General features: G+C 39.9%; 1 protein-coding gene across 1 annotated transcript; it reads right to left on the minus strand.

Annotated features, from left to right (window-relative positions):
* Nucleotides 1-1,170: 1,170 nt before the first annotated feature.
* Nucleotides 1,171-27,292, minus strand: ADH6 (alcohol dehydrogenase 6 (class V)). Its single transcript, XM_024574766.4, is given in 12 exon segments — nt 1,171-2,917; nt 3,574-3,712; nt 7,071-7,206; nt 8,689-8,949; nt 10,091-10,278; nt 10,281-10,306; nt 10,417-10,504; nt 15,945-16,077; nt 18,109-18,210; nt 20,078-20,166; nt 26,592-26,706; nt 27,166-27,292. Coding segments are annotated over 10 exon segments (1,116 nt in total). The 5' UTR covers nt 20,096-20,166; nt 26,592-26,706; nt 27,166-27,292; the 3' UTR covers nt 1,171-2,892.
* Nucleotides 27,293-27,590: the final 298 nt, after the last annotated feature.

Genomic DNA, 27,590 nt, shown 5'->3' on the forward strand with positions numbered 1-27,590 from the left:
TTACCAGCTGCCACCTTGCCCACCCAGTCCACCACATGGCCATATGTCCTCTCCCCCTCTCCTACTGGTCTGGATGAATGTTTTTTTCTTTGACTCATTGGTTATCAGACTTCCATACAGTTTGATTTTCTTGCAGTTCTGTTTGCTTTTTGTTTTTAAATTGGTTGTTGTTCTTCTTTTGGTTGTATGAGGAAGCAACGCATATCTACCTATGCCTCCATCTTGGCCAGAAGTCCCAACAAATGTTTCTTGAGTGAATAAGTGATTAGTTAACTCATCAAAAAGGCAATGAAAAGCTAGTGAATTTCTTTAGGATCCTGTCAGTCATTCTAATAGTTGGCCATCTGGCATATGAATGATGTTACAGCAAAATAAGTTGGAGAAATAAAAGTTCTTTTGAAATCATAGTGTAGGTCTATGTAAATTTTCACTGCTAATGTTAACTTACAACATTTAATAGGAAAGTTAAGTATATGTTTGTGTATAGGATATGAAGACATTTTCAGCAGCTGGGGCCAACACCAGTATGAAGGCTTTCCAGTGAATTGTCAGGAGGTGATGGTATCACTTGTGCATTACCAGGGAAAATTAACTATCAATAGTGCTATAACCATGCATCAGGATGTACATCATGTGTTAAATAGATGGCTTCTATACTATATGGACATACTTTGTTTTATTGATGTTTGAGAGATAGCCCAGAATGTAATTGTTCTTGTTTGCAGGTAAAAATCTGAAAATACTTAAAGTTTCTTATTATGCAGGCATGCAATGTGGACTGTGGTTCTCCCTGGCAGCGGGGCTCCCACTGTGGGTCTGGGGACTAGACGCCACAAACTGCCCATGTGAGTGCCCACCCAGGGAAGGAGAGTGCCCAGGAAGGAAAGAAGGATTTTGGTTTGTGGTTGGAACAGGACACTTGAATGTGCCCAGAAACAATGTGAGTGGGTATTCAGTGATGTGGATAGTCACTAGTACTTGTGCAATGTTTCTGGCTGTATATCAACAGAAAGGAGAAAAAGTCTTTCTTTGTGATTGGATGAGAGAGTTTTGCAATGAGCTACAACACAAAGAGATATTCAAAGAAGCTTAAATAATTGGGCTTTAAGGTAAGTGGAGGTGGAAGAGAGTGTAAGGGGGACAAATGGTCATGGGAAAATACAATAAAAATAAATGATCAAAAAAGAATTAGGCTTTATTGGAACAGAGTGTAGATGCTGTTTACAGCAAAACATTTTTTGGGCAAACTCAGACCTCCCAAGACCTGAAGACTTCTCCAAGTTCTCATTGTTAGTAAGGTTAATTTGACAGGCAGAGTAGGAGCATGCCTTGGCTGCCCCTCAGGGAATAGAAGAGCAGAGCAGGGTTGGGCATGGAAATTCCGGCTCAGACTTGGGAAGATGGAGAAGGAAAGTGCTTCATCCTTGTTGGCAGGAGCAACCATGACAGGGTGTACCCTATCCTGAGCCCTCTGTCTTTGTCAAAATACTCTTTATAATGAATGAGAGAGGAGGCAGTCAGTAGTGGCAGTCCACATGGACCCAGGCCCCTTCTCTGATTCTAATACTGATAGCAGGTTGAATCAAATCAATATACAAGCCATTTTTTAAATTTGCAGGTGGGAGGGGGAAAGACCCTAAGGACAAGTGTGTTTGTACAAAGTGTTGACAGTAAACAGCACATCAGATGCAAAAAGAAATTATTAGTTGAAATTTAAGTTAATCATCTTTTCCTTGGGGGACCCCTGTCTGATCCAGTGGCTTTAGATGTAGGGAAGCCCAAGCTGCAGCGAAAGGGACTTTAAATAGCAAGGGAGCTCCTGGTGTGTGTACTGGGGAGAGGGTTAGAAGGAGACTCTATCTATATCAAGGGGATAGGGAAGAAGCCATATCGCAAGAGGGCTCAATCTTACCCCAGATTCTAGGAGAATTAAGAGGGATTAGGGCAGAAGGGTTAGGACATGGATGCCACAAATCACTACTGGATCTTGTCTTTCTCTTATCCCCTTCCTGGAGAAAAGACTCTGTGACACACCTTCATACTGAACTACACAACTATCCTCTCTTTCCTTGGAGAGTTGAACAATAGCCAGTTTTATTGCTTAAAACCACAGCTGCCTCCCTGTAAGCATAGATCCTAATAATGAATAAGACTTCCCCTCAAGCCCTTTTCTCTTTCTGTTGAATTCCAGATGGCTTGGTTATGAAGCCAGGTAATATGAACTGCTGAGAGCTAAATGGTCCTGGCCAATTAAAGAACAATTTGAAGTTCCTTTGGCAATCCATGAGAGAAGAGGTGAGTACCACAGAGATATTATAAGTGATGGCTTCAGGTTGGGTTATATAAGGTGAAATACCAGTCGAAGTTTTTCTGGAGTGAGTAATATTAAGAATGAAATACTTACTGTTTAACTGGGATTTATTTAAATTGATGTAATAAAGACCCCATCCCCACTTCTATCAGCTTGCTTCAAACTGAATGTTCAATAAACTCATGAATGGTGAGTTTTGTTTCCTTGGTGAGAAATAAGCAGATTATCATGGGGGTGAGAGATACAGTGTGAAAAGAAACATGGGCCCAGAGGTAGAGACAACTATGAAAGTGGAAGTATCTTGGGCTGACTGTGTTGTTTGAAGTGTTTGAAATTGAGTGATTCAAATTAACCTTGATCTAGCTCTAAATGGAAGGGTGTCCCTGGGTGAGATTGGGTCACATGACAAATTTTGATGAGGTGGTGAGAGCAGAAGTCAGATATCAGCCTACTACTAAATTCATGAGAGGCAAGAAAATAGCAACAGTATTGTGTGAAAGTTCTTCTAAATTATGAAAATTATGCCAAATGCAATTTAGTTGGTGAAATATCTGGCAGATCTTGCATTCATTACATTGTACTTAAAGTATCAGGACACAACGGATACTGAAAAAAAAAAGAAGGAAAAAAAGTAAGTTGAAACATTTCTAAAGCAACACTTGTTTAGGATTTCAAATTTTTACTTTGTAGGCCAGTAAGTAAATTACATTCCTTTCTCTTCATATTATGCGAAAAAATGGGCAGATTAAATCAGTTGAGAGATTTTTTTCAAAATGACAAGAAGCTCCGAGGGTAAGGAATACTTAAGCAGGCTTATACCATGGTGGGGAATGCTGGTGTCCAATTTATGGCTGGTGTTCGGTTTGTGGGCCAAATATAGGTGTCAGAATTTGGAATTCTAGGGATAATTTCCCCTTTGAAATAGAACAAAACAATGACCTCTTTACAAGCTATGAACTTAAACTTGAGCTAAAATTTTATGAGCTAACATCATTAGTTAATGCATCATATAAATGCAAAATTGGAAATAAAATACCAATGGTAAGGGTAGATGAACACTTAAATATTTCCAGGATTACATTTTCTGTAAACTGGGAATAAAATAAAGGGAGAAGGAGATGCTTTACAAATTCCTGAAACCTTCTTCTGTTGTCTGTATGCGGCTTCTCCAGCCATGATGTCCCCTTCCCCTGCCACCCCTGACTCCCACACACCCTTTCTCTTCACCCCACCCAGACATAAAAGTTATTGGAGGAACTTACCATTTTCCAGTTTTCATTAATTCAACTGCTTCATTGATTTTATCAAGATTCAGATTATGAGTGATTAGTGGATCTAAATTAAACTTCTTTGCCATATATTCGGAAACCAGTTTAGAGACATTCTCTCTGCTTTTCCAGCCTGGAAATAAAACAGATTAACAACAGATTCTATTCATGAGACTCACTCTACAAGAAGCCATACAGGTTAACTGCTGGAGGTGTTGGCCTTGACTGAGGAAGTCTCTCAGTCATCAGGAGAATGCCTGTCCCAACCATGTACCTTGTACAGAAGCCTGTTCTCTTGAAAGTCTTGAGACCCCTGCTACTACAGAGATTTACCTAAAGCAAGTGCAGTGTTGACCTTGTCTTAGATGTTCTTGTTGTCAGGTGCACTGTCTGGGGAGCTGTAAACCCATATCTAACATATAACAAAGGCCAAAGCCTCGGGAACCATGAAATGAAGCAATTCGAAGTTTAGGAGAAGGACATGGTGTGTGTGTATGTTTGATCTGTAGTTTCATGAAAGAGCCAAATATCTTAAGGGAAGAGAAGAATTTTCCCCATGGCAGTGATCTCAGCAACAGCTTTTGGAAAAAAGAATGTGTACAAAACAAGGTAAGAGTAAAATGTGCTTTCTGAAAGTAAGAATTGAATAGGGAAAGATGGGCTCAGCCAAGTGAACAGAAGTTTAGCATTGTATTTTTAGTTTTCATAATTTTTACATTAGGACTGTGCTAAGCAACATACCCAGCAAGTCACCAAGTCACAGAATTGGTGGTCTGCTTGTTTCTGGAAAGGGTGAGTGTTCTGTAAGTGTGCAAGGGGGCAACAGTGTCCTGACCAGCTTATTCTGCAACAGGATCTTGGCAGTTATTTGCTTTTCTTGGTATCAGCCTGGGCCACATTCTTCAGTCTTTCCAATTATTCTCAAAATTACCTAAAACTATTCCAATGAATATATTTTGCATGTAGGTTGGTTTCTGTTATATGTTATCAATAATTCTAACATGCTGTAAGTCATGGCATGAAATGTTAGTATATTTTTCTATTTGTTTTTATCTTTTTTCAAAAATTGTGATATTATTGTATTATCTTCATTGTACAACATAATAATTTGATGTATGTATATATTGGGAAATAATTACTATTAAATTAACATTCATCACAACACATAGTTATAATTTTTTTTCTTGTGATGACAAATTTTAAGATCTACTGTCTTCGTTTTATTTGTTTGTTTATGTTGCCCTTTGACCCAGCAATTCCGCTAAGAACCCTGAACCCTGAAACAACAATCCAAAAGAACCTGTGCACCCCAATGTTCATAGCAGCACAATTTATAATAGCCAAGTACTGGAAGCAACCTAAGTGCCCATCAGCAAACGAGTGGATCCAAAAACTATGGTACATTTACACAATGGAATTCTACTCAGCAGAGAGAAAGAAGGAGCTCCTACCCTTTGCAACAGCATGGATGGAACTGGAGAGCATCATGTTAAGTGAAATAAGCCAGATGGTGAGGGACAAATACCATATGATCTCACCTTTAATTGGAACATAATAAGTAGAAGAAAAAAGGAAACAAAATATAACCAGAGACATTGAAGTTAAGAACAATCTAACAATAGCCAGGGGGGAGTGGGGTGGGGACAGTGGGAAGAGGGGATTACAGGAGCTACTATAAAGGACACATGGACAAAATCAAGGGGGAGGGTGGAGGTCGGGGAGGGAGGTGGGTTCAGCTGGGGTGGGGTGGAGGGATGGGGAGAGAAAAGGCATACAACTGTAATTGAATAACAATAAAAATTTTAAAAAATTAAAAAAAAAGATTTTATTTATTTATTTTTAGAGAGAGGGAAAGGGAGGGTGAAAGAGGGAGAGAAACATCGATGTGTGAAAGAAACATCGATTGGTTGCCTTATGCACGCCCCCAACTGGGGACCTGGCCTGCAACCCAGACATGTGCCCTAACTGAGAATTGCACCAGTGACCTTTCAGTCCACAAGATGATGCCCAACTGACTGAGCTGCACCAGTCAGGGCTGTTTTTATTTTTTGATTGGTCATCTGATAGAGCATTTCCATATCTACATGAGGAATACTGTCACTTGTTTTTTGTTTCTTATTTTAACCAAACAATCTAAAAAGAAAGGCTCCAGTACCACAGACTAGGGTAGGCAGTGTTTCTTAACAAGACCACTAATAGCATTTTGGAAGGGAAAATTCTTCACCATGTACATTGTAGGAAGTTTAGCAGGCCTGTTCAACAACAACCATTAAATGCTATCCTTAATTGAAAATATTGAACCAGAGGAAGAAATCAACTTAATGATCACTACAAGAATGCTTAAGTGGTGGGTAAAGTAGTTTCTTTACAAGGATTATTTAAAATATTGGTGACCTTATTTTATAAAAGTTGGCTGAGTATATGTATATGGAACCAACAGTTATTGTCTACAAACACAGTAGAGGGAAACAACCATGGGTATGTCAAAGTATCCCAAATGGGGGAAGCAAAAATTATAGTTTAAAGTTTAAACTGGATTATTGCTTCTTTTTCTGTCTCTGTCTTCTACCTACTTTTTGTAAATGAATAGTAAGACTCTTTATACCTGTAAAAATGTACCTAATTGGTCTTCAAATGTAGCTAATTTGAAGAACATAGTTAGCTCACTAGCTCAAATAATTCGTATAACTCCAAATTCTCATCTCTTTTGCCCAAGAATTCAGATTGCCTAAAATCTCTACCTAAATACATTTCTTCTTAAATATCAGATGACTTGCTTATAAGCCAAGGATCCTAAGCAGATTTATTTAACTTTTTAAAACACTTTTTTTCCTTTTTTTATTGTTGTTCTAGTACAGTCATCTCTTTCCCCCTTATCACGCCCCCTGCCCCACTTGAAACACTTTTTTAATATAAGACTTCTAAAGTCTATAAAAACACTTCTAACACAGATTGAAAACATGGAAAATCAAAGTATTTTATAAATTTTTTTCTCTTGAAAAATAATTCTACTTACCTTTTTATCAGTGGCATTTTAAAAATCATGAATCCATTATGTTTACTGTCTTTGAGTTGGTATAGTGACAATTCATTTCTTTAGATGAGGTTTACATTGTTGAACAATGACTACTAATGGTTCCTACAAAGAACCCCAGTTGGCAGGTATTATAACCCAAGTGAAGTATATTTATTGATCATAAATTTGCCATTCTTTTTCAATTTTTTAATTTGCATTAAACTTTGAACACTGATTTCTTCACCAGTCAGGTTTTAAAAGTCTCTTTTCTACCTTTGCATGAGAAAAATCTTACCAAGAAGCAACTGTAGATGTAAAATATCTACCCCCTTATCCTGGATATTTATGTGTTGAAACAAAAACTGTAGTCTAAAGCTTTTGCTTTATGTGCCTTCTCAAGCATTTATGATACATTTCTCTATTACCCCACCTCCAACCCCCTACAGGTTTCCACTTTTCCCTGATTCATCCATACCTCCAAAAACAGATCCTTTCAAAGTACGTCCTGATAAGAACAAGAAGCCATCGATGTTGAGTTGGACACCATACTTCAAGAGCCCAATAATCACACAGACCCCATGGCTCTCCTGGCAAGAGGCCAGCGCAGCTACCTGTTGGAAAGCAACGCAAGACAACACAGGGGTTAAGACATGTACTTCAAAGGTAAAGACCACAGTCTAAATCTTAGCTTGATGGCTGAATGGTCTGTGACCTTTTCTGGTTTTCTCTTTCCTCATTTGAAATTAACATTTCTCATATGAGGATATGTGGAAACATAAATAAGATATTGTGTACTGCCGCATATATATAGTATTTGGCATTTTAGATTCAATAGATGGAAATTAAAAAATGAAAATACTAAAGGTACCCATGGTAGTACTACTACTACTACTACTACTGCTGCTACTAATTTTTATAAGAACCATTACTGATGCTGATGGTTACAGTTGACATGTTCTTTTAGATATCAAAAAGTACAATTGGATATTTGTATATCATCATGTACTAGCAAAGCAATAAAGTAATGTTTCCATTAGTTATTTTTGAAGGCTATTTATCAGAACCAGACTATTGTGGGAAAGACCATGAGAAAGATTTTCCTATATGTTTTAACAGAAGAGGAGATGTATGTGTAGTGAGGAGTGAAACGATTTTGTAAGCTGAAGAAAGGACCTAGACTGGAGAACTCAGTTCTTGAGTTTTCATACAGCTGACTAGAGGATAGAGCCATGCAACCCAACAATACATTGTTTCTACAAATCCCCTAAGAAAGCAAGTCTACAATTGTGAAATAAATTTTTCTCCATTTATATTCTTTTATATAAACCATGTTTAGCCAGAAAAGCAACAACTCTTTTTCTTTATTATTTATTTATTTATTTTTTGGTTAAAGTTTTAATTTAGCTTTTTAAAATTATTTTATTTTCTTATGTTTAGATAAAGTGGAAGGGTGGAGGGAAGAGAGGGAGAGAAACATCAATCCATTGCCTCTGACTGGGGACTGAGTCCATAATCCAGGCACATGGCCTGACCAGGAATCCAACCAGCGACCTTTTGCTTTGTGGGAAGATGCCCAACCAAATGACCAATGGTGGTCAGGGCACTTTTTTCTTCATCTTTGAAATGAATCTATTTAATCAAGAATGGTAAATATTTTCCTTGGAAACTTAGATCCAACCTGAAAGACTTTGCCAAAAGTGCAAAGCTCATTGCTTTATAGGATCATTAATCCAATATTGTCCTTATCTTGCCTAAATCTTCTGGCTTGGAAATTAATTACTGAGCTTCTTGTTAGGAAATAATCCAGTGAGAATTCTTTATAAAGCCTTTCTGTCCTGCCAATTAGAGATCGTCTGCTTATTTGAAGGAATGGCATGATGGAACAGAGGGAGAAGAAACCTTACAGGGAGTTCAGTGTCTAGGGTAATAAATAGATTTGTAGGAGTGGACAGAAGGTATCAAGTGGGATGTCATGGGGCACAATAAAATTAAAAAGAGGAATGTGGAAGAAATTTTAGAATTTGCATTTAATTAGAATCTACAGTGATGATTGGTAGAAATACTGGTAATTTTTACTCCACAGGATTACATACCACTGTTTCTGGATTTCCAATGACCTCAAAGCAAAATTCCACACCAGCACCTGTCATATCAACTAAGACTTCTTGGATGGGTTTCTTGAAGTCCTGTGGGCTGATACACTCAGTGGCACCCAATTCCTTTGCCTTCTCAAATTTGCTTTTGTTGATGTCCACCCCAATGATCCTGGCCGCTCCAGCTGCTTTACAGCCCATGACCACAGACAGGCCGACTCCTCCGAGGCCAAACACTGCACAGGTGGAGCCCGGGGTCACCTGAGCACATAAAAGCATAAAAACAAGCAAACAGAACATGCACATTTACTCAGTTGGAAAGACCAACTCTGTATACACCATTTGAGACATAAGCAAAGGGTATTTTCAAATGAAACAACTAAAGTTGTAGTTTCTCGAGGTATTTCTAAATATGGGATACTTTTTGCCAGAGGAGCAAAAAGTTAACTGCAAATAGAGAGTTTCAACCCAGGAAACTCTTCCCATGCTTCAGCCCATGGGTAGAAGCAGTTTAATGAACTTTCATTGAATCTTAAGACTTATTCAGCACAATATTTATTTAATTTCAGATATTTTTGAGTTCTTTAAAACCATCTCCATCTTCCTACAACTCTTCCTTTCTCTTTTCTTGTGAACATCTGTAAACTTTACTTACAATGCCAATGCCTTATGAGGGCGAAGGCTTATTTTTTCAAAATTTAATTTAATTTAATTTTTTTTATTGTTGTTCAAGTACAGCTGTCTGGTACAAAGGCTTATTTTTTTATTAGGTCTCAAATGAGACTAATTTAAATTGAATCCCTTCCATCCTATCTCTGTATAGTATTGGGACTAATAGAAATTGGGAAAGATAAAGAACTAAAATTCAGCAGGCAGTTAAAGAATGGAGCTTGGCAGGATTGGGTGGTGTTCCAAAACAGAAGTGTAACAGTAATCCACTCGGAGTGGCATTACCCGACCAATCTGTTCTATATAGCATCACCACCCCTTTCGTCAGTTGGTCTTGTTACTCTCCTTTTCTTTTTATGAGCACTAATCACCACCTGATTAATTATACAACAGAATAGAGGGTCAATGAGTTTTGTTAGCTGCTGAATCCCTGCACTGAACTGAAATGTGGAAGGACACATAGTCCTTTTGTAAATGTATTATGTTTAACTCCCAGGAATTCCTGATGTCTCAACTTGTGAATGGCATTCAGACATAATTTGTCATTTACTATTGACTAAGAGGGAATGGGAAAGACTTTGAAGAGGATATAGGATGACTAGACTCAAGGATGTTCAAAGGCAGGTTTGTGAGCCTTCCTCAGCTTGTATGATCAGATACGGTCCAGATACACAAGGAATTTCAAAACCATATCCCAAGAATTTCATTTATAAATGGTATAAATGTTTCTCACCTTGGCAGAGTTGATTGCAGCACCATACCCAGTGGAAAAACCACAGCTAATTAGGCATACTTTCTCCAGAGGAGCAACTTTATCAATCTTGGCAACTGAGATTTCTCTTATTACTGTGTATTCAGAGAAGGTGCTTGTATTTGCAAAGTGATATATTGGTTTTCCCTTGCAGGTAAACCTACTGGTACATCAGACATCAGGTGGGTGTATGACTGTCTTTTATAGAACAAAAAACAAACAAAATTTTTTATTTTGGATTAGAGAGATTAGATTCCTGCCAAGGACAATGAACTAATTTTTCAAAAATAAAATATTTGAAAACTTACTTGATTTGCATACAATAATTGTCCTTGGAATTAAGGCAAGGGGCACATTCTCCACACTGTGGTAGAAAGAGTGTGATAACTTTATCACCTGAGAGAAAAAAATCATTTAATGACATGTTATCTTTTAAAGTAAAGAAACAATAGCATACAAGGTGTGGTGGGCAGAGTGATCCTTACTCAACCAGCTGGAGGGAAGGACCCACCAAAGAATGACCAAACAACAATCAAAACCCAAATACATCCAGAGAGCCAACATAAATGGCATCACAAGAGCATCAAGTTCAGGACATCAAGAAGACTGCATCACTGAATCTCACAGGTCTCCTACCATAGAAGCTCACACCACAAACTCAGGGAATCAGAACAGATCAATTCAAGAAGCAGAGGTTAACAAGAAGAGTTTCACAAACAAAGAGAAGACAAATAAACAAACCCCAAATGAAAGGAAAGGAGGAATCCTCAGAAAGAATGCTCAATGAAATAAAGGCAAGTCAACTATCAGATATTAAGTTCAAAGGGACATGCAGGACAACATAAAACATAAGAATATCCATATAATAAGGATACTGGAAAGAGAAGAAGAAGAAGAACAAGGGAAAAAAACATGTTTGAACAAGTAATGATGGAAAACTTCCCTAATTTGATGAGAGGAAAATGTCACACAAATCCAGGAGGCAGAGAGAGTCCCAGTTAAGAGGAACCCAAAGAAGCCCACAGCAAGACACATGATAATTACAATGGTAAAATTCCAAGACAAAAAGAGAATCTTAAAGGCAGGAAGTAACAAACAAGGGAGCCCAGATAAGGCTAGCATCTGAATTCTCAATGGAATTGCTACAAGCCAGAAGGGAACAGCAAGAAATATTCCAAGTAATGAAAAACAAAGACCTGTAACCAACGCTACTCTATCTAGCAAGGCTCTCAATTAAAATGGAAGGCAAAATAAGGAGTTTCCCAGACAAAAGAAGGCTGAAAGAATACACCTCCACCAAACCAGTACTGCAAGATACGATAAAGGGACTGCTTTAAGAACAGAAAGAAAAAGAGTGAGAGAGAAAGAGGGACACAGGTACAAAGGCAGTTAAATGGCAATGAATGACTACCTATCAATAATAACCTTAAATGTAAATGGATTAAATGCTCCACTAAAACTACATAGAGTAGCCGAATGGATAAGAAAACAAGACCCACACATATGCTGCCTCCAAGAGACCCACCTCAGAACAAAAGACCTATACAGACTGAAGGTGAAAGGCTGGAAACAAATATTCCAAGCAAGTGGACAGGAAAAAAAAAAAGCCAGGGTAGCAATACTTAGATAAAATAGACTGCAAAACAAGGGCCATAAAAAGGGACCCAGAAAGACACTTGATAATACTCAAGGGAAGAATCCATCAAGAAGACATAAACATTATAAACATATATGTACCCAACATAGGAGCACCCAAATATATAAGGAAAATCTTGGAGGGCTACAAGAAATATATAGACAACAACACAATTATAGTAGGGAATTTTAACATCCCACTATCAAAAAGGATAGATCTTCCAAACAAAATACCAACAAGGATATTGCAGCATTGAACAATATCCTAGATCAAATTGATTTAACTGATATACATAGAACCTTTCATCCCAAAGAAGCAAAATAAACATTCTTTTCAAGTGTACATGGAACAGTTTCAAAGATAGACCACATGAAAGGACACAAAACAAGCCTCAAAATATTCAAGAAAATTGAGATCTCAAGCATCTCAAGCAAATATCAAGCATTTTCTCAGACCACAAGGGACTGAAACTAGAAACCAACCTCAAGGAAAAAACTCAAAAACACTTAAATTCATGGAGATTGAATAGCATGCTATTAAACAATGAATGGGCTAAGAATGAGATTAAAGAAGAAATCAAAAAGTTTCTGGAAACAAATGAAAATGAACTCACAACAGTTCAAAACTTATGGGACACAGTGAAGGTAGTCCTGAGAGGGATGTTCATAGTGATACAGGCCTACCTAAACAACACAGAAACAGTTCAAACAAATAACCTAACCCTACACCTACAAGAACTCAAAGAACAACAACAAAGACAGCCGAGAGCAAGTAGAAGGAAAGAAATAACCAAGGTCAGAGCAGAATTAAACAACACAGAGACTAAAAGCACAATTCTAAGGATCAATGAATCCAGGAAAAGATGAACAAAATCGACAAGCCTTTAAGCAGACTCCTAAGAAAAAAAGAGAGAGACCCAAATAAACACAATCAGAAATGAAAGAGGAGAGATTACAACTGATACCACAGAAATACAAAGGATTGTAAGAAAATACTACAAAATATATGCCAAGAAATGTGAAAACCTAGGTGAAATGGACAAATTTCTAGAAAAATAAACCCTTCCAAAACTGAATGAAGAAGAAAAAGAAAGCCTGAACAGACCAATAACAGCTGATGAAATTGAAGCAGTAATCAAAAAACTCCCAGCTTACAAAATCCCTGGACCTGACTGAAGAATTTTATAAAATACTTAAGGAAGAGCTAACCCCTATCCTTCCAGACTATTCCAAAAAAATCCAAGAATTGGAAGACTCCAAAACTCTTCTTTTTTTAAAAAAAAAAAATTATTTATTTATTTTTACACAGAGGGGAAGGGTAGAAGAAACAGAGGAAGAGAAACATCAGTGTGTGGTTGCCTTTCATGTGGCCCTCACTGGGGACCTGGCCAGCAACCCAGGCATGTGCCCTGACTGGGAATTGAACTGGTGACCCTTTGGTTCGCAGCCCATGCTCAATGCACTGAGCTACACCAGCCAGGGCCAAAACTCTTCTTATGAAGCCAGCATCATCCTAATCCCAAAACCAGATAAAGACACAACAAAGAAAGAAAACTACAGGCCAATATCGCTGATGAACATAGATGCTAAAATCCTCAACAAACTATTGGCAAACCACATCCAACAATATATCAAAAAGATTATACACCATGATCAAGTGGGATTGGAGGATTGTGCTTCTAGGAATTTATCCAGGTTTTTCAATTTGTTGGCATATAGGTGTTCATATTTCCTGTCTTAAATTTTTCTCCTGACATGAGAAATAAGAATGCACAAATGTTTTGTGCACTTGTGGGCTATGGTAGGCAGAAATTCTAAAGTGGTCCCACCTTAACCGCCGGAAATGGAATATGTTATCATGCCTGTGAATGTGTTACATGGAAAAAGGGGCTTTGCAGTTGTAATTAAAGTTACTAATCAATTGATATTAAAATAGGGAGTATCCTGGGTTACTGAGGCTGACCCAATGCAATCAAATGAGCCCTTGACAACACACAAGAGGAGAGCAGACTAGAAAGACAAAGCAATTCAAAGCATGGGAAGGTTTGATGTGTCATTGTTGCTTTGAGGCTGGAAGGGGGTGAAGGGGCCATACAGGAACTAATGTGAGCAGCTTCAAGGAGCTGAGTGCAGGCCCAGCCAACAGCTCATCAGTCCTATAACATCAAGGAAATCGATCCTCCAGTGTCTTCAGATAAGAACCGAAGTGGCCAAAATCTTGATTTTGACCTTGTGAGACCCTAAGCAGAGAACATAGTAAACTGCTTCCCCCCCCAGACTTCTGACATACAGAACTGAGATAATAAATTTGTTTTGTTTGAAGCTGCTAACTTTGCAGTCATTTTTTTTTTTTTTTTAGAAAAAAAGCTAAAGAAAGCTAAAACATGGGTATACATGTGTGGAATAACTTTTTAAAATTGGAAGTATTGGGTCCAAAATAGGTGCATATAAGTGATGTCACATATTGCCAAATTTAAAATTGTGCAAATTTACTTTCAAAAAATAAGGTGTGAAGGAGTTGGTTGCCTATACTCTTGTCAACCTTACATATTACCAAACTTTAAATCTTTTCTAATCTGTTAGGTAAACAGTGTTTTACCATTGTATTTAAATTTTTTTTATTGATTTCATATGTTTGAGTTTGGGCACATTTATACATGCTTAAGAGTATTTGCATATATTTTTCCCCTCCAAACTAGATGTATATTTCCTTTGCCCATTATTCTGCTGGGCTATTTGTTTTTCCAATTGCTTTTAAGGAATTTTTTATATATTGAAAAAATGTGCACATTGTCATTTGTTTGTTGATTTTGGGAGGGTATTTTTTATAAACAGAACTTAAAAAACTTTCTATGTTGTCAAATTTATATATTATTTACATCTTTTGGGTTTTTTATTGATTAACATTTTCTTCCCTTCTATCATCAATAAATCAACAAACAACAAGTGCTGGCATGGGTGTGGAGAAAGTATAACCATTTTGTACTACTGTTGGTGGGAATGCAGACTGGTACAGCCACTCTGGAAAACGGTGTGGAGATACCTCAAAAATTTAAAAGTGAAACTGCCTTATGACCCAGTGATTCTACTTCTGGGAATTTATCTGAAGAAACCTGAAACATAATTCAAAAGAATATGTGCAACCCTATGTTCATTGCAGCATCATTTACAATAGCCGAGATTTGGAAGCAGCTCACGTGTCCATCAGTGGACAAGTGGATAAAATAGCTGTGGTACATTTACACAATGGAATACTACTCAACTCTAAAAACGAAGAAAGTTCTACCCTTTGTGACAACATGGATGGACCTGGAGAACATCATGCTAAGTGAAATAAGCCAGTCAAAGACAAATACCATATGGTCTCACTCATATGTGGACTTGAATGAACAAACTGAACTATCAAGCAAAATAGAGACAGACTCAGAGATAGAGAGCAGGCTGACGGCTCTGGTGAGGGTTGTTGGGGAGAGGGAGGATTGAGCAAAAAAGAAAAATAACTCATGGACACGAACAACAGTGTGGTGATTGCAGGGGGAGGGAGGTGGATAGAGGTGGAAGAGGGTACAAGGGTGATTAATAGTAATGGAAAAAATACAATGAAAATTAAACTATTGAAAAATTCTTCCCTTCTCTGAAATAAAATAATGTTTTCTTATGAATTTTTATAGTACTTCTATGGTTTCACTTTCCACATTTAATTCTTGGATTCATATAGCATTATTTTTTAATATAAAGAATGCAATAGCAACTTAACTTTTTTCTTAGATGACTATCCACTTGTTTCAGTGTCATTTGTTGAATAATCATATTTTCCTCCTCAAATTTGAAAGGCAAACCTAACCCTGCATTTAATTCCTGTATGTATATTTGACCCAGTTCTAGGCTCCTTCTCTAGATGGTTCCAATAATGTGTTTGCTTATTTATCATATGCTTCATTTCAACAGTTTACCTCTTTTTTTTGTAAATTTTTGTCTCATTTACACTTTCAGATTCTGTTTCAGTACATTCTATTTCTTGTTCTTCTTATTATCAAAATATAAATGCAAAGGATGTAATACATTTAGTATTTTTATATCATGTATAATTATTCCTTTTCTTGTGCAACATTTCTACACCTTTTATTTCACCTTATCTTATATTTTCCTGATGTAGGTTCTAAGTTGCTGCTATTTCCTAACTCCAGGTGCCAATTCATACCTGCTTTCACGGTGCTCACTCCTTCTCCCACACTCTCGACTATTCCAGCCCCTTCATGGCCCAGAATGATAGGATAATGGGTATTATTCTCCAACATTTTCATCTCTGTACCACAGAGCCCTGTGGCCACTATCTGTATGGAAAGCAAAGAGTAATACAGTTTTCTCTGTCTTAGCTTGAGGTGTTTTAGAATTGGGAATGTTTTAAATGTTTTTGCTAGTTTGATGTGCTGTGTTAATATTAATGCATTTATTTCTTAGTTTTATTTCTAGATAAGTGCCAATAATTTGTTTGAAGCAATGCAATATTTTTCATTAGTTAATTTCAGAATAAAATAATGATAAAACTTACTGGGAATGTCAGAATGAGTGCAGAAGAGACAATTGTAAAACCACAGTGTGAAATCAAAGATCTTACTTTGTTCTTCATCGGAGCTTGTGGGTGGGAATGTGGAGGAGAAAGACCAAATACGATAATGAAGGAAACGGAACACAGGAAGAAAAAAGACGTTACTATCTCCTACTATAATTGAAGCCTTAATTTATTTTACGCAAGGTCTTTATAGTTGTGCTATTGGTACAAGTCATAATTCCACGTTTATTGTAAGTCAGCCAGAGAGTCTAAAATGGAGGCACTCTAGAGCAGTGGTTAACAAAGGCTGAGACCTGCCTAGATCAGTGTGGCTCAGTTGGTTATGTGTCATCTTGCAAAGGTCGCAAGTTAGATTCTAGTCAGGGCACGTGCCTTGGTTGTGGGTTCAATCCCTGGTCTGGGTGTGAGTGATTCCTGGTCGCTCAATCCCCCATGTACGATCCCCCATCCAGGATTCAGTCCCAGACCAATTAATCAATGCTTCTCTCTTACATCGATGTTTCTCTCTCTCCCTTCCTCTCTCCCTTCCTGTCTCTTTGAAAGCAATGAAAAAAAAAATGTCCTTGGGTGAGGATAAAAAAAGAATTGAGTTTTTTTGAAATTTGCTTATGTAAAAGAGGGATTATTGGAAGAATACTATAAAATTGCTTACAACTCGACTGTGGGAAGTGCAGCCAGACCTCATGAATCTAGAAATCCACCAAGTGGACTTTGTCTTCATCTCAGTACTCTGATTCATCATGTGCATAGCTGAATTCTGTTATTTTCTAAAGACATGCTTTTTCTCATGATCGTATGGTTAAATATGGCTAGCAGCTCTGGTCCACCCAGCTCTCCAGTGCCCACCATTTCCTGTTCTACTCAGGTTCTGTATCTTGCTGAAATTCAGGAGTGAGAGATTCACATTTGTAGCCTGTCGGATAATAGTTGTGTACCTTCGAGTCAGTGTCTCAATCTGGCTGCAGGAGTGGGACCCTGTGGGGAGGACCAAATGCGGACAGCCAAGCAGCCTCCTGTGCACTCTGTGTGGGGTGCAGGCTGAGAAGACTGAGAAGGGGGCATGGGCTGCACAGTAAGCTAATGTAGAAAATGACTGTCTCTTTGTAATCCATTGCAAGCAGTAGTTAGTCATCATTATTAAATTAAATAGTAATGATGAAAGGACCCTGAACTAGAAGTCAGGTGAACAATGTTCCGGTCTGGTGGTCCCTGTTAGAATCACCTGGGGGAGATTTAAAAACTCTCATGACCATCCTGCACCCCAGACCAATTAAATCACAAATTCCGAATGCCTGGGTATGGAACCTAGTTGTCAGCATTTTTCAAAGATCCCAGGTGCTTCCAAATGGGTAACCAAGGTTGTGGCAAATTGTTCTTACTCTACTTAGCTGTGTGACCAGTCACTACACCTTAGTGGATTTTTAATTTTCTCATCTGTAAAATAACAGGGATTCCTAGCCTGACTTTCTAGGATTTAGGCTTGATTTATCTGTAATCAAACAATTTTTTCACATATCATATTTTGAGATAACTTAAATATCGTGAAGAATGTAATACATTAAAAAATACAGATTAAAGTATGGTTCAGGGTAGAAACTTCTTTTAATTAGTATTTAGTACTACAGCTGTGAGTGAGTATCCTTTGGGCATTTAGCCTGCGCCATACTTCCCTAGAGTTTTCTCTGGCTGGATTTAAAGACAAATGGAAGTGTTTCATGAAGAGGAAATAGAAGAGTATGCAGTTTTCTTTCTGAAATTGATTTTTGGTATAGAAATGTTTTGGTTTTTTTACCTTTATGCGAACTTCCTTTGCCTTTGGTGGGGCCACTTCCACCTCCTCAATGGAAAATGGTGCATTAGGCTTCCAGACTATGGCTGCTCTGCATTTGATAACCTAGGAAAGAGAATATGGGGAAGAAAGGGAAACTGCTTAGGCTTGGGAGATGGATTCTTGTATTAATGATTTTAGAAGGTTAAGTCCAGTTCTTCCACACTCAAACCAAAAGGAAAAAAAAAGTCATTGCTTAAATATATTCTGGGTGTAGCCTCTTGGACCCCAGTTCAACTTTCCTTGTACTATCAGTCTCTTCATTCAAATTAGTTTTGCAATGTTAATTATAATTACATAATGCTACACAGTCAAGAGGATAGGTGTCATACCTTTGATCTTACCATGAATGAGGTTGTACAGTGGCTGCTTCAGGGTGGGAATGGAATTGCAGCGTGAAGGCTATTTGTGATCCTAGGTATGAGAAAGAATCGGTTTGGAGGTGGGGGGACATGCTCTGGAGCAGAGAAGGGAGAACATCTAGTTGTAGCAACTCGTCAAATGGTGGTGGTGACGGGCAGGCTCAGGCTGGAGAGGTTGTCGGTGGCAAGGGAGTTCTTAGGGGTTCTGATTTCAGCCCACCACTGTTCTCACTATACATTTTCTTCCTATGTGGTCTCACTTATTATTATAGATTCCACTGTTACCTTTATGTAGATGACTTTGATAATTTGTATCTATGGACAGACTTGTCTCTCTAGGTTTTAGACTCATTTATTCATCTGCTAATAGAAAGTCCTCAGGCATCTTAAACTCAACCCATGACCACATCATTATTTCTCCCTCCCGTCCCCACCCCTTCTTGCCAGTGGTGGGCGTAACACCCAATCTGCCCCGCAGCCTGCACTCTATTCCAGTGAGTGGCCGTGTAGTGAATTCACTCACCCAAGAAAGAAACCTGGGAGGTAGCCTTAATTTTAACCTTGTTACAATATAAAACTTTCTGGAATCTGTCCCCTCCTTTCCATTTTTGCTGCTACTGTGTGGTCCAGGTCCTTACCTTGCCTTTTACCTGGCTTGGGTCCATCCCCTTCAAATGCATTCTCTATATCATTGCCATCTGAACTATAACCCTGACCATGCTATTCCCCTACCTAAAAATGATACGGCCACCAGTTTTTTACCAGTGTCTGTTGACGTGGTCTGTAAGACTCTCCATTATCTCCTTCATACCAGTCTCTCCAGCCTTATTTCTGTTCACATCTGGTCTCTGACTTTACTCTGGAGATTCTCATACAGGAGATTTTTCTTTCTCCTATGTTTCTCCCTTATGCTAAGTGTTCCCTACTCTGGAAAGGCTAGCCAGGTTAGGAGCACTTCTCTCTCTTTCCTTTAGTACCCTTGCACACTCTCTTTTTTTAGTAATATAAGGCACTTTAGTTTTAGAGGATAAATTTTATATCTGTCTTCCTCCGCTGGTTTAACAAAAATGTTTTTGAAGTCTAAGCAAAATAAGCAGGGTATTATGGCAAAGCAGTGGTGCTGAAAGTGTGGTCCCAGACCAGCGGTGTCAATATTTGCTCACTTGTCAGAAATGCAGAGTATTGGGCCCCCCCTTAAACTTACTGACTTAGTTATACCTGGGGGTAGGGGTGGGGGCACCAGCAACACATTTTCCAGGGCACTGCTGTAGAAAACACTTGCACACTCTTTTATAATTACTCTCTCTCTCTGTGAAATCTTTGAAGGTGGGGATGTGTCTTCAACTCTGAAACGTTTGATATAGGGCTTGATATATCGCTTACCAAAGGACTCAAACAACTGAGGAAAGGTAAAACACATAAAGGGAGTAGAGGAAAGGAGGAGAGGCGCTAAGATGAAGACAGTCTGTCCCTTTTAGGAGTACGAGACGAACGGGATGACGAGGTGTTATTAGACAGACAGGCGCACAAGTTCAACAATTGTGACACGGCAGAAAGAAAACTGTACTTACTTTCCCTGTGGCACTCATGCTGGCTCTCGCCGTGTCCTTCTTGCCCCAGTGACTCTACTGAGAAGGGAAGGTTCTGTTTGTAACGTCCACTGTGGAAAGTCCAAGAGTACACAGGTCACGGCCTGGCTAAGAGCCTGGGCCCTGCACTTATGTTATCCGGTAATGAATAGGCCTGAAACTCAGACTGTTCTCACCTGAAACAGACTTGGCTTGGTAAAAGTGCAGAAAAAGTTTTGTTGAAGGATTTACTCCACAGCTGACAGGTAGGTTTCCCCCACACCAGTGATGAGATGTGACAGGAAAGATGAGTTAGAAAGAGAGTAAGGAAATAAAAATGACTTTGGGTCCCACATTGGGTGCCAAACTGTTACCAGAAGGGAACTGGGCCCGGAGCAGGTCTGCCTTGGGCCTGCTGGTAGTCTGTGGGTTCTTGACTTTGTGTAGGAAAGATTTCATGGAGTTTATTAATTATTGTATTATTTCCCATACGAACAACTGTAAACCTAATTTTTCTACCCTTTATAATGATAAAAGGGCAATCTACCAAAAAAAGACAGCAACGGGTTTGTAATATTATGCACCCATCCTGCTATTTGGAAGGAAAAAAGACATCCAATAGTAAAAAATTCCCCCATAAAACACCTCAAAGACATTTCAGAACTCCTGACAGCTGTAACACTCTCCCAGCAAGTGGAAGTACACATTACCAGGGCTACCAAGAGGGGAACACAGACAAAATCAAAGACAATACATTGGCCAATAGGGCAGCTAAGATGCAGAATGGTCTTCATCAATCACCCTAGAGTCAGCTCTGTTCCCTAACCTCTCTCATCCCCCAGCAGGCCCCTCCTACATCACAGAGGAGGTCTCCTGGGCCTCAGAGGATGGATTCTCTAGAAAACCGGCAGGCTAGATGTCAAAGAATAACAAACTTTTATCACCTTGGACCTTAAAATGGAAATACATCAAAATGTTCCACGATGACACTCACTTGGGGAGAGACACCCTTACCACCCTTGCCTCCCAGCTATTTATGGCACAAGGGCTTCACACACTGTAAAGGAAGTGACCCAAGGGTGTGTGCTCTGTTCCAAAATAAACCCAGAGTCACCTCTCTCCTCCTCCACTCTTGACATTAGTACACCACCAGGAATAGCCCTGGCTGGTGTAGCTCAGAGGATTGAGTGTGGGCCTGCGAACCAAAGGGTTGCAGTTTGATTCCCAGTCAGGGCACATGCCTGGGTTGCTGGCCGGGTCCCCAGTAGGGGGTGCATAAGAGGCCACCACACATTGATGTTTCTCTCCATCTCTTTCTCTCTCCTTCCCCTTTCCCTAAAAGTAAAAAACAAACAAACAACAACAACAACAACAACAAAAACCAGGAAAACAAAAAAATCAAAAACACCGGGTGCATACCCTGGCGCTGATTGGCAAATTGGTTTCACTAAAATGTTCCCTAAAGATGGATTTAAATATTTGCTAGTATTTGTAGATACTTTCACAGGATGGATTGAAACCTTTCCTACCAGAACAGAAAAAGCTACTGAGGGTAGCCAAGTACTTACTAAAGGATATTTTACCTAGGTTTGAACTACCAAGAAGGTTATAGAGTGTCAATGGACCCTCTTTTGTAGTGAAGTTTACACAGCAGCTGGCTCAAGCTTTAGAAATCAACTATCACTCACACTCATCATGGAGACCTCAGTCCTCAGGTAAGGCAGAAAGAGCTAATCAAACCCCAAAAAGGACTCTAGCCAGGCTATGTCAACAAACCTCAGAGTGTTGGTGTTTATGTTACCCACAAGTCTCATGAGAATGAGAGCTTCACCTACAGAAAATTTACAGGTTAGCCCCTTTGAACTCACCTATGGCAGGCCTTTTCTCAGAATTGACCTGCTAATGGATGAGGACAGGTACAGAAAGCATTATAAGAATATGGAAACAAAATTCTGTCTGCTCCCTGATAAAGACACCAACACAAACAAATTAAACCAGGAGATGTGGTCTATTTAAAAACCTGAGGGACAATTGTCCTGAGTCCCAAATACAATCCAGATGGAAGGGGCTGCATCAGGTCCTATAAGCACCCCAACTGCAGTAAAGCTCACAGGGGCACCCAATTGGGTTCATTTATCTCAAATTTAACCTGTTTTTTGTGAGTCCCCAGAGGAAACACAACCTGAGACCTATTCTTGTAAACCCATTGAGGATCTCAAGCTTCCCTTCAAGAAACAAAAATCTGTTACAGATAAGTAATTTAATGGCTAGGCCTTAATATAATAGTCTTTCTCATCTTTCTGACACTTTCTACCAGCCTGTTGATATGCTCAGGCTCCTCGCCTAGGAAAGGAATTTTTCTGTCCCTGTTGGATTTAACTCTTATTAGATAAAGTCCCAGGTCCTCTACTCCACTAACCTTCTTGTCAAATTGTCACTGCTAGGATACAACAATTCCATGTCAAGATGATGGCACTTTGGGGAATCCAGCCCATCTCTACTTTAGACAAATCACCCAATGGCCTCTCTGTTCCAGCCTCAGATCCCATTCCTTTGTCTCCCTTAGACCAGGCAAGGGCAGACTTCCATATCCTAGTGCAAGCAGAAACCACAATCCTTGTCAGCAGGAAGCAGTTACCGAAGACATACCATCCTCCCTCCTCAACTCTAAAAGATTTTAGGGATGGAATTCTCTAAGAGATGGGGGAGGAGAATGAGGCAGGATAGTAAGAAGCTAGGGAAATTCCTTGACAAGTGTAATAAAGAAAACTGAGACAAATAATAAAATAAGGCCAAATGACTTGAACAATTTACAGCCAGCTAATAAATCATAAGTTTTTACCTCCCCTAACCAAGGACACTTAGGAGCAAGTGGTTCACATACTCCAGACCGTCCTGGGACAGACCACTCTTGGTACCAGTTCCACAGCAATGATGATCTTGATGACAATCTTTCAAAATAAAACTAACCTTTAAATAACCCCTGATCCCTTTACACACACATTTCTGATAAATTAACCTATCGAAGGACACACCTGAAAAGCTAATGAATATTCTGTTAAGATCCTCTACTGAGACCTCCCCTAGGATCTGGCCAGACAAAGAAAGATAAAAAGCCTCAAGACAAAGGACCCGTGGTGTGCTCTTGCTAGAACATGCCCATGACTTATATCTCTGCTGTCTTTCTCCTAAATTCTAAGGGTCCCCACGAGACTTATAACCAGGGGAGCAGCAGGCAGCTGCAGCTTGTCCCAGCCTTACCCCCTCAACCTGCCTTCAAGTCCCCCCTTGTTTTTTGGCTTTCTCTCTTGCTTCTCTTCTGTTGCTTCCCTTACCCTAAACCCTTCCTTTGTTTTACTGTCCTGAGCATTAATAAACACATTCTCAAAGTCACCTGGATTTGTATTGTGAAATCTTTCCTAAGGGAATTCAAGAATCCACACACTGCCAGCAGGACCAAGGCAGACCCGCTCCGGGCCTGGTACCCATCTGGTAATAATATACACAGTGAGTTTTTTTAATAGACAACATACAGTGAGTCTTGGTTGAAATCTACTCTACCAATTTTGGTCTTTAATAACAGTTTTATTGAGATATAATTCACCTACTATACAATTCTTTCTTTTAAGGGTTACCATTCAATGTTTTGTATATTCACAGATATGTGCAAACATGACCACAATTAGTTTTAAAATATTATGTTAGTGTCTGGCAGGTAGTAGAGTTACTCAAATATTAACTCTTGCCCCTATTTCCAGGATTGACATCTCCTTAATATGACCTGAAATAGCAAATCAACTGGCATCTACTATAATGGATTGTGGAACCATTCTGATTAATTGATACCCATGCCTTTCAGGCTGAGAAATATTTTGAATATTGCATCTGTCCACCATGATCCTGATGCAGATTTCATTCAGAGTTATAGTGCTTGGCATTATATATTAATAAATTATAAATTAATGAATTAGTATTCACTTTATCAAATTTCATGACTGTGATTCATGTGAATCAACCTTCAGAACCTAATCAAACTTAGGCATACCAATTAAGTTCTTGAACTTGCAAAGTGGAGACATACATAGACCCAAGATGACTTCATCATATTAGACTCCTATGTAGATGGGATTCAACATTATCCTGGATCTGCCCTCTAACTTTCTCAAGATAATAGGAAACACAAGGAGCAGTGGGGTGGAGGCACAAACACAGAAACAGCTGACTCACTATGAGAGCAGCACTCACACTGTGCCTGGAAGGCCAGGACAGCAGGGAAGCTCTCACTGGCTCCGTGAGATTGAAGAAAACAGTGGAGAAGTTAAAGAGTGTTGTGGTTTTTACACAGTTTCAGGTTGTTTGTACCTCATCTTTGTCTCTTTCACTTTGCTCACCCATCCTTGCAAACAAGCGTACATTTCAAGGTTGATGTCATATGACTGTTTCAGAGGACTTAGACCCCAAGGATCCTGCAGTTTACCTGAGAGATATGTTGATCTAGGTGTGGCTTCCCATTTCTAGTAGCAGAAACAGCAGCGCTTCTGAGTGAAGGAAGGATGGAATTCACAGTGACCTCCACAGGCTCCAGCCCTGGTATGTGCTGTCTTTGCAGGTCCTTGCATTTCCCATGATCAGTTCTTATGTTCCTGCCTTAGATGATACTAAGGCTAGTCTAACCTCCTCAACAATGCAGGAGTTTGCATTCTACTGTTACTAGCAGGTGGTTGTGCCCTTTTAATGATAAGAAGCTCAAAAACTGTGTACCTTAACCCATTTAAAACTGGAAAATTCTTCCTTCTACTGAGACCAAAGACTCTTAAGAGTTTCATTCATGTTTCTAGTTCTGTGCTCCAGAAATGCAAATCAGTTCTTTCTCCCTCCTGCATACTCCAGACCTAGAGAACACTCTTCTTGCCAAAGGCTTGCCAATACAAAACAGGTTAAGACAAAACTCTGGGAGCTGGGATGGTGTGGGGGCTGAGGAGCCAGCCCATGGGTCTGCCCTGACCCACCACACTGCTGCTGGCCTAGGGACTTCTGTCAGTGCCCTCGACCCCTCAGGGACCTCTGCAGTGGAGATGTGGTCTGCAGCCACTTCGAGCTGACCTTCTGGAGTCTCCTCTATGTGCTACTGAGACAAGCCCTGAGAGGAGCCCTGGAAACAGACGCCAAGAGAGAACAGATCACTGAACTTGAGTGATACATGCAGTTCCTTCTATAGCCACGTCTGCCTTCTTCCCAAGGCCTCTGCCTTCCAATTCTTAGCCACACTCCCAGTTGTTGTGACAGTTTGTGGCCTGACCTTCTCTGTGAGGAACAGCCCCGAGGCTCCTCTCTGTAATGAAGAACCAATGGCCAGCCCTGCTGCCTTGACTTATTTTCCGCACATCCTCAGGGAGGAGGTCATGAGGGGAACAAAACAACTGGGATTTACATTTTCCCACAATTCTGATCTCCTTGAATGGAAACTCTCATCAGCCAGCACACTCGGGGGGTGGGCAGAGCACAGTGGAGAGTTCACAAAAGCAGAGGTGAAGCTCTCTGACTTAGGAGAAATCTGCTCTGGATTCTCTTCGCAGGCAGGGTGTGTGTGCACAAGAACATTTTCTGAAACTGCCCAGCACAATCTCACACAGCAGGTCTGAAAGCTGGTGCAGGGGGCCTGAAGGATTAGAAAACTCTGTCAGGGCAGAGCTACGGAAACCCCACCCCCACCCTTCTTTCCAGTAAGGCCTCACAGGGCTTAGCAGAGTTCAAGGATCGAAGGATGGGTTTCAGCTTTCAACCAGCTGAGCTGCAGTGCTGGAGAGAGAGAACTTTAGGAACAAAGGCTAGAATACACCTCACCCTGAATGTTTGGTGTTGGCGGAGGCAGAGCAACAGTTGTCAGTGTTCATGGTGATCCTGGGTAACTAGCAGTTGAATGCTCTTGAGTATTATAGTTGCATAACTATTCCTGCTACTAAGAGTGATTCAGCAATAAACTAAGGTTCATTTTCCTGTGACAAAAAGGCCCTTTCTTACTCAGTCTTAGAGATATGACTTATGGTATTTTTGTTTTCTGACTGTGTGACAGTGTAATAAGCAGGTCGGCACACATGACCTTGTGGAGAGCCAAGAAGGATAATGTGTTCCAAGGGAGTTGGAATGCAGGCCTCAGGTTCAGCACAGCTGCCCTTGGCTACAGACAATTGATTGTTGCAAGAAAAGAATGACTTGACCGCTTGCTAAATCCCTGCACCAAGAAGGAGCAAGAAATGTTCTTAGAAAAATAAAAAGTACTTAGCCTTGCGGTTTTGTCTTTCTCACACTCTGCTTCAAAGCTTGCTCACTATATACAGCTTTACTTTACCAGTAAACAGTTCCCTCCTCTGCATCCCAGAGAAGGGACTCTACCTGACCCTGCTTTGACTCTTCCTCTTTATTTCTTAATCCCCTGTAGCCTTCCTTCCGAACCTGATCGCGGCACCTCACTTAGGCTCACGACAAGCCTTGAAGTTGTGAAGTTTGGAGCACTTACTGTGTTGCCACCAGCTCCTCCTGGTCACTGCTGGAGCTGATGTTTCACCCGTTCTTCAGACCCAGTGACCATCTCTCTTCCCTGCTGTCATTCTGAGGCCAGGGCGAACAGAGTCCTAGTCGGTGTCCAAGAGGGAAGGCTGTTACTGAAGGTGAAGGATCAGGGCTGTGAATGGGGAGGGCTAGCATGCGAAGCTGACATGACCCTGTGGACGACACACACTCACGGATTTGAGAGGAAGCAGAGCAACTGAATGGGATACTGAGACTCAGAGTTGGCTGTACAATATGGCAAGGTTTACCATGGCAGGAGAAACTTCCAGTCTTACATGAGAATTTGTTGGAAAGTGGGGCTGGAGCCAAGCAAGATAGCTGCACTGTTCCCTCTCTGACCCCTCCCCCACAGGCAGTGCCACAACGCAGCAAAGAGGGTTGCCCTGCCTGGGTGAATATTTAAGGCCCCCCCCCCCCTTACAACTTAACAGATGCGCTGAGACAAAGAAATATGGCCCAAATGATAGAACAAAATAAAACTCCAGAAAAAGAGCTAAGCGACAAGGAGACAGCCAACCTACCTGATGCAGAGTTCAAAACACTGGTAATCGGGATGCTCACAGAACAGATTGAGCTTCTGAAAGCTCAATCGCAAAATGAAAGGACAAATGAAGGCTACCCAAAGTGAAACAAAGAAAAATATTCAGGGAATGAACAGTGACAGGCAGGAAACCAGGACTCAAATAAAAAATTTGGAACAAAAGGAAGAAATAAAAATCCAACTGAAACAGAATGAAGAAAGAAGAATTAAAAAAATGAGGAGAGGCTTAGGAACTTCTGGGACAACTTTAAAGGCTGCAATATCTGAATTATAGGGGTGTCAGGAGGAGAAGAACAAGAGCAAGAAATGGAAAACATATTAGAACAAATAATGAAGGAAAACTTCCCCAATCTGGCAAGGAAAATCTGACAGAGACTTCCAGGAAGTCCAGGAAGTCCAGAGAGT

Source organism: Desmodus rotundus, chromosome 4, assembly GCF_022682495.2.
Source record: "Desmodus rotundus isolate HL8 chromosome 4, HLdesRot8A.1, whole genome shotgun sequence".
Lineage (NCBI taxonomy): Eukaryota > Metazoa > Chordata > Mammalia > Chiroptera > Phyllostomidae > Desmodus > Desmodus rotundus.